This window comes from Schistocerca serialis, chromosome 8 (assembly GCF_023864345.2).
Source record: "Schistocerca serialis cubense isolate TAMUIC-IGC-003099 chromosome 8, iqSchSeri2.2, whole genome shotgun sequence".
In the NCBI taxonomy this organism is placed as follows: domain Eukaryota; kingdom Metazoa; phylum Arthropoda; class Insecta; order Orthoptera; family Acrididae; genus Schistocerca; species Schistocerca serialis.
The window spans coordinates 508,512,884-508,530,000 of NC_064645.1; the positions used below are offsets into that span (position 1 = coordinate 508,512,884).

Sequence of the window (17,117 nt, forward strand, 5' to 3'; positions counted from 1 at the left end):
GAGTTTATTGTCTTCCTAATTTCAACAGGAGAGGTGGCTGGAATTGTATCAAATGGTGTGGGTAAGGCCTCTTCCATTAACTAACTTGCTTCTTCTAATGAACATTTAGATCCTATTTTCTCTACGACATTTAAAAAATGATTATTCAAAATGTTTTCGACTTCCAGCTCGTTGTTTATCAAGTTTCCATTCGCTTTGATGGTGATGCCATCATCCTGTACTCTTCGTTGCCCCGTCTCCCTTGTAATAATATTCCAAATTGTTTTCATTTTGTTATCAGAGGTATTAATCTCAGACATTATGCACATGCTTCTGGACTTTTTAATAACCTTTCTTAATGTAGCACAGTTGTTGTTGTGGTCTTCAGTCCTGAGACTGGTTTGATGCAGCTCTCCATGCTACTCTATCCTGTGCAAGCTTCTTCATCTCCCAGTACCTACTGCAGCCTACATCATTCTGACTCTGCTTAGTGTATTCATCTCTTGGTCTCGCTCTACGATTTTTACCCTCCACACTGCCATCCAATACTAAATTGGTGATCCCTCGATGTCTCAGAACATGTCCTACCAACCGATCCCTTCTTCTAGTCAAGTTGTGCCACAAGCTCCTCTTCTCCCCAATTCTATTCAATACCTCCTCATTAGTTATGTGGCCTACCCATATAATCTTCAGCATTCTTATGTAGCACCACATTTCGAAAGCTTCTATTCTCTTCTTGTCTAAACTATTTCATACATGGCTACACTCCATACAAATACTTTCAGAAACGACTTCCTGACACTTAAATCTATATTCGATGTTAACAAATTTTTCTTCTTCAGAAACGCTTTCCTTGCCATTGCCACTCTACATTTTATATCCTCTCTACTTCGACCATCATCAGTTATTTTGCCCCCCAAATAGCAAAACTCCTTTACTACTTTAAGTGTCTCATTTCCCAATCTAATTCCCTCAGCATCACCCGACTTAATTCGACTACATTCCATCATCCTCGTTTTGCTTTCGTTGATGTTCATCTTATACCCTCCTTTCAAGACACCGTCCATTCCGTTCAACTGCTCTTCCAAGTCCTTTGCTGTCTCTGACAGAATCACAATGTCATCGGCGAACCTCAAAGTTTTTATTTCTTTTCCATGGATTTTAACACTTACTCTGAACTTTTCTTTTGTTTCCTTTATTGCTTGCTCAATATACAGTTTGAATAACATCGGGGAGAGGCTACAACCCTGTCTCACACCCTTCCCAACCACTGCTTCCTTTTCATACCCCCCCGACTCTTATAACTGCCATCTGCTTTCAGTACAAATTGTAAATAGGTTTTTGCCCCCTGTGTTTTACCCCTGCCACCTTCAGAATTTGAAAGAGAGTATTCCAATCAACATTGTCAAAACTTTCTCTAAGTCTACAAATGCTAGAAACGTACGTTTGCCTTTCCTTAATCTCTCTTCTAAGATAAGTCGTAGGATCAGTATTCCTCACGTGTTCCAAAATTTCTACGGAATCCAAACTGATCTTCGCCGAGGTCGGCTTCTATCAGTTTTTCCATTTGTCTGTAAAGAATTCGCGTTAGTACTTTGCAGCTGTGACTTATTAAACTTATAGTTCGGTAATTTTCATATCTGTCAACACCTGCTTTCTTTGGGATTGGAATTATTATATTCTTCTTGAAGTCTGAGGGTATTTCACCTGTCTCATACATCTTGCTCACCAGATGGTAGAGTTTTGTCAGCACTGGCTCTCTCAAGGCTGTCAGTAGTTCTAATGGAATGTTATCTACTCCGGGGGCCTTGTTTCAACTCAGGTCTTTCAGTGCTCTCAAACTCTTCACGCAGTATCGTATCTCCCATTTCATCTTCATCTACATCCTCTTCCATTTGCATAATATTGTCCTCAAGTACATAGACCCTCTATATACTCCTTCCACCTTTCTGCTTTCCCTTCTTTGCTCAGTACTGGGTTTCCATCAAAGTTCTTGATATTCATGCAAGTGGTTCTCCTTTCTCCAAAGGTCTCTTTAATTTTCCTGTAGGCAGTATCTATCTTACCCTTAGTTGGGTGGCTTGCGGAGTATCAATGTAGAATGTAGATGTAGATAAGCCTCTACATCCTCTCATTTATCCTCTAGCTATCCCTGCTTAGCCATTTTGCACTTCCTGTCGATATCATTTTGGAGACATTTGTATTCCTTTTTGCCTGCTTCATTTACTGAATTTTTATATTTTCTCCTGTCATCAATTAAATTCAATATTTCTTCTGTTACCCAAGGGTTTCTACCAGCCCTCATCTTTTTACCTATTTGATCCTCTGCTGCCTTCACTATTTCATCCCCCAAAGCTACCCATTCTTCTTCTACTGTATTTCTTTCCCACATTCCTGTCAATTGTTCCTTTATGCTCTCCCTTTAACTCTGCACAACCTCTGGTTCTTTCAGTTTATCCAGGTCCCATCTCCTTAAATTCCCAGCACAGTAGTTTTTATAATATTTGGCTGCTTCTGGGTCATTACTCTTTCTTGATGTTAGATACAGTTCCCTTTTGTGGTTACAAGATATTTTTATTCCTTTAGTAAGCCAAGGTTTTTTGCATGGTTTCTTATAATTTAATTTTTCTTGGGGAAACAGTTTTCAAATTCTCTTACAAGTGTATCATGAAATAAGTTATATTTTAAATTAGCATCGGGTTCCTTGTACACCTCATCCCAGTCTGACTGCTGAAGATTTTCTCTGAAATTTCTAATTGTTGAGTCATTAATTGAATGCACTTTGGAGGGTAGTTTTGAATTACTGAATGGAGCTATGTCATATACTGTATCTAGCTGAGCATCATGATCAGAAAGCCCATTCTCAAGAGGACAAGAATTTATGTTTTTAAACCTGTCTTGGTCTATAAAAGTGTTATCTATCAATGTGCTGCTGTCCTTTACTACCCGAGTAGGAAAATTAATGACAGATGTCAAATTTAAAGAACTGAGCAAGACTTCCAGGTAATTCTATTACACTCTTTCAGTGAATCAACATTGAAGTCCCCACAAATAATAATTTGCTTTCCTCTATCTGACAGATATCACAACAAGGCATCCAAGTTTTCCAGGAATAAATGAAAGTTCCCTGATGGGGACCTATATACTGTTACAATTATAAAAGAGCCCTCCTTCAGTTTAAGTTGACAGGCACATGCTTCTGTATGTTGTTCTAGACAAAACTTTTTTGTATCTAAGCTTTCTACACAGTCAAAACTTTTGACGTATATGGCATCTCCTCCTCTCACCTTATTCTCTCTAGTCATATGTGCAGCTAGTTTATAACCACTGATATTTACCTTTTCCATATCAAACACAATGTGATGCTCAGACAGGCATAGTATATCTATCACATTATCAGATTCAATGTCATCTAAACAAACCCGGAGCTCATCTACTTTATTCTTCAATCCCGGAATATTTTGGTGAAAAATGGTAACATTATTTTTTACTTTACTTCTGTGAGAATCTACTTTTTTCTTTAATCCACCAATATTTTGGTTAAATATAGTAACATCATTATTTACTTTCCTGTTGTGAGGAATTTGTGAGTTTTGGACCTCTTTAGCACCTGCCTGCCTGAACTTCTCATTGGACACTGATATTAGTCTAAAAAAAGAGGTACATCCATGAGTACTAGTGTCCCCCCTTATGGATTTCACTAATAACCCTGCCAGTTTACCCTTCCTTTCCTATTGAGGTGTAGGCCATGCCTTGTGAAATCCCCTCTATCAATAGCCTCGAGAGAAACCAATCCAATGTCTGACAGAGTGGCCACCCTACACAACTGATCCAACTCCATATTTACCCTCGTGACAGAGCAGTTCAACTGGGACTGATCATTCCACACGAAAGCAGGCACCAGCCCAGTATTGGTATGGGTCGTTGCAGAGGCTATTTTCACCAGGTCAAACTCAATACTGTAACCCTAATCCCTATCAATACTGTTTCCCACTCCACCCACTATCATCACATGAGCCTGCTTTGTGAAATACTTGCACAAGGAACCTATATCCTCTACCACCTGGCTAAGACTTACGCTTGGCTTGAAAAAGTTTGTGACCTGGTACCTGTCGCCTGATTTTTCCTGCAAAATCTGGCCCACACCTCTTCCATGGCTGCTACCTAGCAACAGAACTTTCCTCTTACTTCCTACTTTTTTTGAAACAGTTGGTTTCCTAGTGAGATTCTGTTGCATCTTAACTACTTCTACTTCTACTGGAGCCTCTTCCTTACTTAACTGTGGTAACAAGGCAAATCTATTGGTTGTGCCAATTGGGAAACTGTCAGACACTGTCCTCTTTCTGTGGCCCCTGTTCCCAGCTACCACTTCCCACCGCTGATTACCCTCCTCCCCCCTTAACCTCTTCATTTCCTCCCTCGCTCTGTCCAAATCAGCCTGAAGGGCTCTAATTTTCTCCTCCTGTTCAGCTATAATCCTATCTCTTGAGCAAACCCTGCAAAACAATGGAAGAGTCTCATTTGCTTCCCCAATTCCCACGCCGCTACAATTTCCCCAATGAAACCACCTGTCACAACAGCTGCACAAAACCCCTGAATTAACTTTCCTACTACAGCTCACACACTTAGTATCCATGGTAGTTTGGAAATTAGTTAAGAGATTTACTAAGTGATAACGATAATATATTAAATACAGATGCAATGGGACACTAAATATGTTTTGGAAACTAATATGTAAGTAAACTATTACCAAATGCACTTAAATTTGTGGTATAACGCTTAATATTCGCGATCAAAAATTAAGCCTAAACAGCCGAATGTAACGAAAACGAACTTTTTGCGATAAGTGGAAGAATACGTAAATAAAAGAAAAACCTTTAATGGCAAGCTTGAAGAGCACACTAATGAACGTATTTAATTAGTTGATCTATACCAAATGTACTTAAGATTGCAGTATAATGCTAAGTATGCACACTCGGAAAGTAAGGCAAAGCCGCGAAATATAAACAAAACGAACTTTTCGCGATTACTGGAACAATACGCAAATAAAAGAAAAACGTATTTAATCAGTTAAACCACAGCAAATGCACTTCTAATTGAGGTATAACGCTAAATATGCACACTCGAAAAATTAGGCCTAAGCAGCAGTAAGTAAACAAACGAACTTTTCGCGATTACTAGAACACTACGCAAATAAAAGAAAAACTTTTTAATCGGGCGTCCATATAGTCTAGGCGGTACCAGACCTTGGGGTAACAATTTCTTAGCGTCACCCTCCGGTAAATCTGCGTCCTTGAGAAGCTACCTCGTCTTGTTCTTCACCTTCTTTGTAGGGTCAATGCTGATCTTCCGGTAGGAATCGTCATTTAGCAGGCTCTGCATCTTATCAGTGTAGTTCTATGGGAGACAACAGCTGTAGCATTGCCTTTGTCAGCCGGTAAGACAACAATTTCAGAGCGCTCCCTGAGATCACGAATGGCCGCCCTCTCTTTACGGGCGAGATAAGATGCAGAACCTGCTAAATGACGATTCCTACCGGAAGATCAGCGTTGACCCTACAAAGAAGGTGGAGAACAAGACGAGATCGCTTCTCAAGGACGCAGATTTACCGGAGGGTGACGCTAAGAAATTGTTACCCCAAGGTCCAGTACCGCCTAGACTATATGGAAACCCAAAGGTTCACAATGAGGGGGTACCATTATGCCCCACTGTCAGCAACATCATGGCACCTACGTATTTGTTGGCCAAATACCTGACGGGAATATTCAGTCCTTATGTGGGTAAATGCCCTCATCACATCCGTAATTCCGTGGATTTTGTTAAACGCCTTGATAGCTTCAGGTTTGATGAGTCAGATATCATTGTGAGTTTTGACGTCGTTTCCTTGTTTACGAGGCTACCCCTGCGAGAGTCACTAGAATTGATTAGTCAGAAGTTTGACGAGAAGACCACTGAACTTTTTGGGCATGTCTTGACTCCCACGTATTTTCTTTTTAATGGAGAATACTACAAACAAACGGAGGGAGTCGCCATGGGTAGCCCACTCTCACCGGTGGTAGCGAACTTGTACATGGAGAACTTCGTGGAGGAAGCCCTGTCGTCATCCGAATGGAAACCTACTTGCCTTTTTCCGTTACGTGGACGACACGTTCGTCATCTGGCCACATGGTATGGATAAACTCCTTGACTTCCTTACACATCTAAACTGCATGCACTCCAACATCAAATTAACTATGGAGACTGAAACGGAGGGAAAATCACCTTTCCTTGATGTCTTGGTCAAGAGAAGGGCTGACGGCACCCTAGGTCATGGGGTGTATCGGAAGACAACGCACACTGATCTGTATTTGCACGCAGACAGCTGCCACCACCCTTCACAGAGGAATGGGGTACTTAAAACTCTAGTACATAGGGCACGCACTATCTCTGACGCAGAGAGTCTACCCCAGGAATTGGAACATCTGAGAACTGTATTTCGAAAAGATGGGTACTCAGACTGGCAGATTCAACGTGCTCTCTGCCCAACCACTACAGCACAACCTGTGGAGATGGATGAAATTACGAGGGAGGAGGTAGGCACTACGTTTATTCCATATACAGGCGCACTCTTGGGGAAAATCGCCAGCATTTTGAAGAAACACCGGGTCAGAACTGTGTTTTGTCCTCCGAATAAAACTCATGCACTGGTGGGGAGCGCCAAAGATGACCTCGGTTTGAGGAAGGCTGGCATGTACTAGATTCCGTGCCAATGCGGCAAGTCGTTTATTGGTCAGACGATGCGTACCGTCGAGGATCGATGCCGTGAACACCAGAGGCACGCTCGACTGATTGTTTGTCGGAAAATCACGCTTTGGAGTATGAACACACGAGGATTCTGGTACAGACGTCGAGATACTGGGAAAGCGTTGTTAGAGAGGCCATCGAAATTCGCACCAATGACGACTTCATAAACCGTGACTGTGGCTATAATCTTAGCAAGGCTTGGGAACCAGCGATTGGGTTAATCAAGAGTAAATAGAGCAAACGTATAGTTGTGACGACCACGGCGGACAGAGCCATCACTCCAACGTCATCTCAGACGCCGTCGCAATCTGTTCCACCGCGCGACCGTGGCGCGAGGCGCGGACGGTGGAGGGAGTACGCTGCGGGCGGAGGGTATTTAAACCGGCCGCCGCCGCGAGCGAACCCAGTTCGCCCCTGAGCAGCCATAGCGTACGGATCTCCGTGCCGGCACGTTCACAGGAGCTCAGTCCGTCAGTTCACCTGATGATGGCGACATGTATGATCGCCGAAATATTGTGCCCATTGGACACTGTAGACCAGTTGTACACCCATGGATATTTTGATTATCAAATACGCCGGGAGAAACTCAAGAATCACAGTTACAACCTAAATTACTTGATTTTCACGAGAGCTCTGTCTCCGTACGTGTGGCCTTGTGCAGGGCTACCATCCATCGTCGTAAAGAGCGTCAAATTCCAAGACAGTCTTCATGAGAATACGCCAGGTAGCCTAATTTTCTTCGCCATTTAATTTTTCAACCTGTTGTTTTTCTTCAGTCATGATGTTTTGCCCTTATTTTCTGTTTACGCTTACAAAAACGTCGAATAACTTCGTAAACTGTCTGCAAAAAGTGTGATCGCGTTGCAGGCCATCAGCTTGAATTAGTCGATTCTGACACTATTAAACACGTCTCAATTATATATCAAATCAATGCTAATCGGTACCACGCTCCTGTGCTACCATGTTAGGATAAAAAATATATATCCAACCTCTAAATGATTATACAAAGATTTATTAAAGTGCACAGAACGTATTGTAAGATCAACAACAGAACAACTATATATTTTTTAAAACTTCACAGATCTCTAATACAAAGAACAAATACATCAAAGATGCTTGCACACATGTAACAGAAACAAATATGAGCCTGTACTATAATTTACAATCCTTTAACAGTGCTGAATGTACAATGAATGGGCTGCCACATGGTCTCAGCTGCTACTACGCTGAGGTCGTCGCCGCTTTCTTGAGACAACTGGTGATGAGATAGTGTTCAAAGAACTTACACCTTCATATGTGAAATCTCAAGCAGTCAGATTCCAAAATGGAGATGTTGTAATGTGTTGTCGCCATAGAGTACTTAAATCTATGGCATGAACAGTCAGATGCGCAGCACGAGTATTCTGTCCGAAAAATCTACTACAGCTCAAGTCACATGGTCCTGGGATGGTGCAATTTAGCCCATATAGCGCTTAGCGTATTTTGAGTGCTATTACTTCGCTGCTACAGACGAATCACCTTCAGAAGTAATGTGAAACTTTGTACATGCATTTTACATTCATCTTAAGAATTAGATACCAGGAACTGAAGTTTGCTTAAAGATGTGGTGAGCAATGGTTGGGGTTGGGTTGTTTGGGGAAAGAGACCAGACAGTGAGGACATTGGTCTCATCGGATTAGGGAAGGAAGTCGGCCGTGCCCTTTCAAAGGAACCATCCTGGCATTTACCTGGAGCGATTTAGGGAAATCACAGAAAACCTAAATCAGGATGGCCGGACGCGGGATTGAACCGTCGTCCTCCCGAATGCGAGTCCAGTGTCTAACCACTGTGCCACGTCGCTTGGTCCGATGAGCAATGGTATTGTGCTCTTTTGCAACAGTATCATAGCTCAGATTCCACTTCATTTAACTTTCTTTTGGTTATCGGATAAGAAATGAAAGAAGACAATATTTTTTAAGGTATTGTATTCCATTGATTCATATTGTCGAATTTGTTCTAATTAATTACGTTACAATGACACTGTATAGGAAACTATCGCATGTGGAAATACTTAGATACGCACAAGGGTTTGTTGTATACTGCGTGTGTGAAGCAAACATGCTTCTTCAGCAGCCAAATTGTCGCCTCAAGCAGCGAAATAGTTATTTCAATCATGTGATAAATGCCTTCCAGAAAATATTATTTCTGATAATATTCATCTCCTACCTTCCAAACTTCACATACATATAAAGAAGATAATACAAATACATGTAATACTCAAGTTGCGATATTACCGCAAATTGTAGACAGGCGACGTTGCCCCAAAATTACGTGAGTGGCCCGGTTTGATGTTGAGAACATGCGCAGTAGACCATGCTCACTTCTTAGATATACATACTCTATGGTTGGCGCCAAAGACTATCGTAGTGCAGTGCGGCGCGCTAAGTAAGAAGGCTGTGGTGATAGATGTTTTTTAAAAGTTGATGGCAGTAGGGAAATTTGACAACATATTTCAACATTATGACAGTTCATCCCAATGTTTCGAGAAACTGTTTTTTCAGCTGACCAATAGACACAAAACAAAATTAAATGGCAACACCTAACCTGTTCGGAGAAACTTCAGATTGGAGAAAAAGTATCCTGTCACAACTGCAAAACAGAAACAGACAAGAATGTCAGCCCTTTAATGACCTCATAGCCCTCCGTAAGTAATTCACTTTGGCTGCAAAAGTCATTCAATAAACTCACGGAGGGTTTTTATTCGTAGTGGGTGAAGTGTAGCTAATGTTTACGATTTCCTAACCTATAAATCTTGATGTAACTGTGTAGCGGGAATAACCTGCTGCACATTACCATGTTTTATACAATTTAATACATGTGGCTTTGTTTTTTAATGCTGCAACGATATTTATTCAGTGTGACTCACGAAACATCTGCGTTACCATAATGTGTTCCAACTTCATCGTGTTTTCGTATCACGCCAAAGTCACACAGCGATTTATAAGAGATTTAAGAAATTTTGTTAATAGTCATCGAAAAATATTTTGTGATGCAATTTGTGTTACTCGGTTTCAGATAATCGCCTTTTTGAAAGTGCGGCAGCATTACGAACTGAAAATCGTGAATTATTCGTTGAAAATGAGACCTTACGGCGACAATCCCTCGAAAGACTACCGAGAAATAGTTTGTCTGATGGAAAGCCCAATGACAGAGTGCAGGCCCTGGAACAAAAGCTACTCATGCAGCAAGAGGAACTTACAGAACTACACCGTCGAAAGGGGGAAAATGCGCAACAGATAATAGATCTAAACAAGAAACTCCAGGAGAAGGAAAAACAGCTCAATGCCTTAGAAATCAGGTACGGATTTGGTAGTGATTAATCGTATTTAAATTATTTTAAGTGGCGACCCACCAATAATGGATGTTGGTGGCTTCGTTCCGTGACGCGTTGATGGTGTAGTATTTGACATCATGTGTGTGCAAACAGAAAAATGGGGGACAGTCTACCGATATGGAATGTCGGCTTTGCCCCATGAGGTAAAGATTCGAAGTGTGACTACATACATGTGCTTAATAGAAGACTGGCTGCTTCTTTCTCTCACTCCCCCCTCCCCCCTTTTTTTTGTCAACTGTGACAGTATTCATATAATTGCTTCTTTACTCTCGTCTACATTAGTAAAATAATGGATCATTGTGTTGAGTGTTGTCTCTGTTCATCAGTGCTTCATTTATTATTGTGCTGTACCACTTTTCCTGTTAAATCATTCCATGTTTTCTCATACCACACAAGGCTGCACAGTGGTAAAACACTGGACTCACTTTCAGTTGATTCAGATTTCTGTCTGGCCATCCAGATTTAGGTTTCCCATGGTTTCTTAAAGATGGCCTAAGGCAAATGTTTGGATTATTCCTTTGAAAAGGACATGATTAATTTCGTTGCCCGGCATTGACTGAGGTAATTTCCATAATGACATAGTCATTAATTGAATGTTGGGTCATAATTTTCCCCAAGTCTTGTGAAGAACAGTAAGCTGTGGGGAGTTAGAGGAATGTGTAGTATGATTGTCGGCTCTGACCAATGACATAGGCAACAAGTGGCAAACACTGTAGACAGTAAGATGACTATAATGTGATGTTACCGGCAATTTTTTTTCAAACAGACTAAGCTATAAATCAGTCTGTTACCACAACCAGCTTTCGTTTTTGATATCACATCCGTTGCCATTGCCAACTTTTTTAAACTGAACTACCACTGTCCTGTGTAGCCTAGGCCTCTGGCAAAGCTACAAATCAGTATGTTATCACAACCAGTTTTTATGTTTTCATATTCATTGTCTTCACCAGATAACAAAAAAACTGTGAATATGAATATGTGCACCAAAGGTGACACGACAGCGGCGACTATCATTGTCCTTGGCCAAAGCCGACTACTCAGTTGAACATTCCTCTTGACCTGCCAATGGTATATTTCTTCAAGTGCGATGTTGTATGTTTCATAGGTGGCATCTTTAGTATTTTTACTTGTATATTTCAGTCATGTGTTTCGTTTACAATATGTTGTTTGCTTGATGTGGATGGTGGCTTATATCATCTCCTTTACTACATCTCTTGGGGTTTAGTGGAAATAGTGAATGTATAGGGGAAGAGCATTGTTGTTCTGATATGACCAATGATGTTACTGTGAGCAGATTATTTTTTTTAATTGATGTTGTGCTGATGATAAACTGTAGCATAGGTTGATATTAGATTGTAAGATGATAAGTGGGGTTTGAAAGTGTTACTTACAAGAATATCCCCACCTAAGACCACCTAGTCCCATGAAGTGGCCAAAAGATGGTCAGCTTTTATTTTGCTGATATTTTTGTGTTACTGTCTGCACTGATTTGGGGTCGACAGAAGCGTCCGATCCCACGCGTCGGCTTTGACCCGTGACGTAAGGGTGTTGTCGTGTGTGACGTCATGACGGCGCGGAGTTTGGTTTGAGTGTGGCTGTCTCCAGTTCTGTTTTATCTTATTTTATTTACTTTTCTGATCTGTTCATTCTATCTCGTGAGATTTTTTTTTTTTTTTTTTTTAAGACAAAAAACACTAATCAGCTACTGAAGCATCTTTATCTTCTATGGGTTGCAGGGGCTACGACCCCTGGGGAGGTGGGTGGGTATTCATGCATGGCTGTCTTCACTTACACGTTGTAGCTACGCAAGGCGTCTAAATTTGTTTATATTTGCCCCCACCCAAAACACCCCATTTCCCGCGCTTGTCCCGTTAGTGTCATTAGGCTTCTTGTGGAAAGTGTGTGTGTTTGTTTTTGTTTCCGCCATATTTGTGACGTCATGGGTCAAAGCAGACGGGTGGGATCGGACGCTTCCGTATTTCCCTGATTTGTTGTTAGTTGAGGCTCGAATCTTTGTGATGATGATGATTTCATTACTTTGTTGGAGTGGTGCCATGCTGTTAACTAATCGTAGCCTTTCTTACTTTGTTGCCTCACATTTTGCTCTAAGTACTTAGAATTTATGTTGATATTACAGATGTAGGCTAGGCGTATTTCTGTCCACAGGTAATTATATTCTTTTTATTTGTTTATAATGAAGTTGTACATAATTTGTCAGAGCTGGAATAAACAGACAGATTATTCACTTTTTGGCTGGAGTGTGATGTTGGGACACCATCTCGATATCTTGACTGATCTTTAGTGTTTGCCATGGTCTTGGTTAGGGTGGATGGTGATAATTTGTAGTTGAGTTGGCAGAGCCTATGAATATGAATGCCAAATAAAGGTTGTGGCAAGAGATTGACATTTAGCGTAGCCGAGTTTTCTTTTCATACCATATTTAACACACTTGCCATTTTAAACACACACAAATTTAAAAAATCTATATCATATTATATGCAAGTTGCAAGTTTCCAGTAAGTATTTTGATATATAATACAGAAATTGTGAACAATGGAGTGGAGTGGGGGGGGGGTCCACTTCGTGACCTGTACCCACTTTCTGTACGGGTCAGATTTTAAAATACCAGTGGTCACAGGTGTCAGAGGGATGCCTTTTTTAGGATAGGGAAGGGGAAAGAAAACGAGATTTAAGAGAGATTGGCACACACACTCAGTTTGAGAAAACAGATGAACAGGAGACAGATTTTAGCATGCGGCCTCCATTTAAACAATGTTTAACAGAAAGTAATCAGAAACTGCCAGTTCATCTTCGCCAAAGCAGTTATAACCTCATTAGTATGCAGTGTCAGTTATCTTTATTACACTAGAACATTCCGGGACTCAGAAATAAAGTAAATGAATTCATCTAACCAAATTGACATAATCTGCCAGTCTGAACATCAAGTGACCACTGGTATAGATATGTTTGACATTTCAGGATTTAAGCTGGCTTCCTACTTGTGCAGAGCAGATATGGATGGAGGAGGAGTTGCCACATTTATTAAAAATTGCCATAAATTCAAGAACATTGACATTAATAAATTCTGTTTAGAGCATCATCTAGAAGCATGTGCAACAGAAGTAGAGTTCCATAACAGATCCTATATAATATTAACTATTTACCGAGCACCTGTAGGAAATTATAATCTATTCATAAATCATCTAGAAGCTCTTTTGGGTTATTTAACAGGAAGAAACAAAGAATTTTTGATTGCTGGTGACTTTAATACAGATTTTCTAATGCAATTACTCAAATTTAACAGAAGTCCGTGATAAAACCATGGCTTACACAAGGAATAAAGATTTCCTGTAAGACAAAAAGGAAAATGTATCTGTTGACCAAGAATAGCTCCAATGCTGATGATTTAGCTAAATACAAGGATTACTGTAAAATATTAAAAAAAGTAATTCAGGCATCTAAACAAATGCACTATGAGAAGAAGATAGCAATGTGAGGGAACAAAATAAAAACAATATGGGATATAGTGAAAGAGGAGACTGGTAGAACCAGAAAGGAACAGGGTAGGTGACACATTAGTAACTGATGGGCATAGTGTGGCAAATATATTTTGTAATTTATTTGTGTGAAACATGTAATTACATGCATAGCAATTGGTAGTACAATACAACAGTATCCAATCTAATATTACTTTATAATAGGAACTTAAGAATGTAGTCCAAATTATTTGACATAATAGTACTTTATATTTTAGTTTCTACAGTAGGCTATAGAAGCAGTCCTCAATGAGCCATGATTTTAGATGTTTTTTGAATGTCTCTCCAGTAATTACCTTCAGTTAATTTGGCAGTGCATTGAAGTATTTTGCTCCATTAATATATGGATCTGAAATGAGAAATAATTTGGGTGAAGGTCACGGTTAAAGCAGGCTCAGACATGGTAGTTGGATGTCTCTACAGGCCCCCTGGCTCAGCAGCTGTTGTGGCTGAGCACCTGAAGGATAGTTTGGAAAATATTTCGAGTAGATTTCCCGACCATGTTATAGTTCTGGGTGGAGATTTTAATTTGCAAGATATAGACCGGGAGACTCAAACATTCATAACGGGTGGCAGGGACAAAGAATCCAGTAAAATTTTTTTAAGTGCTTTATCTGAAAACTACCTTGAGCAGTTACACAGAGAACCGACTCATGGCGATAACATATTAGACCTTCTGGTGACAAACAGACCCGAACTATTTGAAACAGTTAACGCAGGACAGGGAATCAGCGATCATAAAGCAGTTACTGCATCGATGATTTCAGCTGTAAATAGAAATATTAAAAAAGGTAGGAAGATTTTTCTGTTTAGCAAAAGTGACAAAGCAGATTTCAGAGTACCTGATGGCTCAACACAAAAGTTTTGTTTTAACTACAGATAGTGTTGAGGATCAGTGGACAAAGTTCAAAACCATCGTACAATATGTGTTAGCTGAGTATGTGCCAAGCAAGATCGTAAGAGATGGGAAAGAGCCACCCTGGTACAACAACCGAGTTAGAAAACTGCTGCGGAAGCAAAGGGAACTTCACAGCAAACATAAAAATAGCCAAAGCCTTGCAGACAAACAAAAATCTCGTGAAGGAAATGTAGTGTGAGGAGGGCTGTGCGAGAGGCGTTCAATGAATTCGAAAGTAAAGTTCTATGTACTGACTTGGCAGAAAATCCTAAGAAATTTTGGTCTTATGTCAAAGCGGTAGGTGGATCAAAACAAAATGTCCAGACACTCTGTGACCAAAATGGTACTGAAACAGAGGATGACAGACTCAAGGCCGAATACTAAATGTCTTTTTCCAAAGCTGTTTCACAGAGGAAGACCGCACTGTAGTTCCTTCTCTAGATTGTCGTACAGATGACAAAATGGTAGATATCGAAATAGACGACAGAGGGATAGAGAAACAATTAAAATCACTCGAAAGAGGAAAGGCCGCTGGACCTGATGGGATACCAGCTCGATTTTACACAGAGTACGCGAAGGAACTTGCCCCCCTTCTTGCAGCGGTGTACCGTAGGTCTCTAGAAGAGCGTAGCGTTCCAAAGGATTGGAAAAGGGCACAGGTCATCCCCGTTTTCAAGAAGGGACGTCGAACAGATGTGCAGAACTATAGACCTATATCTCTAACGTCTATCAGTTGTAGAATTTTGGAACACATATTATGTTCAAGTGTAATGACTTTTCTGGAGTCTAGAAGTCTACTCTGTAGGAATCAGCATGGGTTTCGAAAAAGACGGTCGTGTGAAACCCAGCTCGCGCTATTCGTCCACAAGACTCAGAGGGCCATAGACATGGGTTCACAGGTAGAGGCCATGTTTCTTGACTTCCGCAAGGCGTTCGATACAGTTCCCCACAGTCGTTTAATGCACAAAGTAAGAGCATATGGACTATCAGACCAATTGTGTGATTGAATTGAAGAGTTCCTAGATAACAGAACGCAGCATGTCATTCTCAATGGCGAGAAGTCTTCCAGAGTAAGATTGATTTCAGGTGTGCCGCAGGGGAGTGTCGTGGGACCGTTGCTATTAACAACATACATAAATGACCTTGCAGATGACATTGGAAGTTCACTGAGGCTTTTTGCTGATGATGCTGTGGTATATTGAGATGTTGTAACAATGGAAAATTGTACTGAAATGCTGGAGGATCTGCAACGAATTGACGCTTGGTGCAGGGAATGGCAATTGAATCTCAATGTAGACAAGTGTAATGTGCTGCGAATACATAGAAAGAAAGATCCCTTATCATTTAGCTACAATATAGCAGGTCAGCAACTGGAAGCAGTTAATTCCATAAATTATCTGGGGGTACGCATTAGGAGTGATTTAAAATGGATTGATCATATAAAGTTGATCATTGGTAAAGCAGATGCCAGACTGAGATTCATTGGAAGAATCCTAAGGAAATACAATCGGAAAACAAAGGAAGTAGGTTACAGTACACTTGTACGCCCACTGCTTGAATACTGCTCAGCCGTGTGGGATCCGTACCAGATAGGGTTGATAGGAGAGAGAGAGAGAGAGAGAGAGAGAGAGAAGATCCAACGGAGATAACGCGCTTCGTTACAGGATCATTTAGTAATCGCGAAAGCGTTACGGAGCTGATGGATAAACTCCAGTGGAAGACTCTGCACGAGAGACGCTCAGTAGCTCGGTACGGGCTTTTGTTGAAGTTTCGAGAACATACCTTCACCGAGGAGTCAAGCAGTATATTGCTCCCTCCTACGTATATCTTGCGAAGAGACCATGAGGATAAAATCAGAGAGGTTAGAGCCCACACAGAGGCATACCGACAATCTTTCTTTCCACGAACAATACGAGACTGGAATAGAAGGGAGAACCGATAGAGGTACTCAAGGTACCCTCCACCACACACCGTCAGGTGGCTTGTGGAGTATGGATGTAGATGAAGATGTAGACTGTTTGCATTTTTTTCAGTCTTCTGTGTATCATATGGTAATTTTGTACTTGTCTAGTATTGTGATCATGAATTTCTGAATTAAGACAGGTATATATCTAAAATCTACAGTTAGTACTATTGTTTCAAACATATACATCGAATAGATAGTCAGAATTTTAAATTCCATAAACAATTCCTTACATGATGTTCGAGCATCTTTTTTGCCTAATATTCTTAAAGCTCTTTTCTGAAGTTTAAATACTCGGTGTACATGAGTTTTGGAAGCCCCGCCCCACAGTGCAAGACCATATGCTAGAAATGGATGTATTAAACCAAAACACATCATCCTCATTGTTTGGGTATTGAAATACGGAGCTATTCTTCTTAAAACATACAGGCTGGATGATAGCCTTGCACATACGTTGTCAATTTGTTGTGTCCATAGTAGTTTCCTATCTATGCATATACCTAAGAATTTACACTCACTGCAGATTTTCCCTATGATATTGCTATCTTGAGAATCAATACAAGTTTGCAAATCACCAACATTGAA

General features: G+C 40.6%; 1 protein-coding gene across 3 annotated transcripts in view; it reads left to right on the forward strand.

The window, feature by feature from the left end:
- The first annotated feature begins 9,165 nt into the window (after positions 1-9,165).
- Positions 9,166-17,117, forward strand: part of LOC126416628 (autophagy-related protein 16-1-like) — a 113,083-nt gene continuing 105,131 nt past the window's right edge. For all 3 annotated transcript variants that reach the window (XM_050084388.1, XM_050084389.1, XM_050084390.1), the window contains exons 1-2: positions 9,166-9,445; positions 9,817-10,099. In XM_050084388.1, the coding sequence (XP_049940345.1) occupies positions 9,331-9,445; positions 9,817-10,099 (398 nt within the window). In that variant the 5' untranslated portion in view covers positions 9,166-9,330. The remainder of the gene's footprint in view (positions 9,446-9,816; positions 10,100-17,117) is intronic.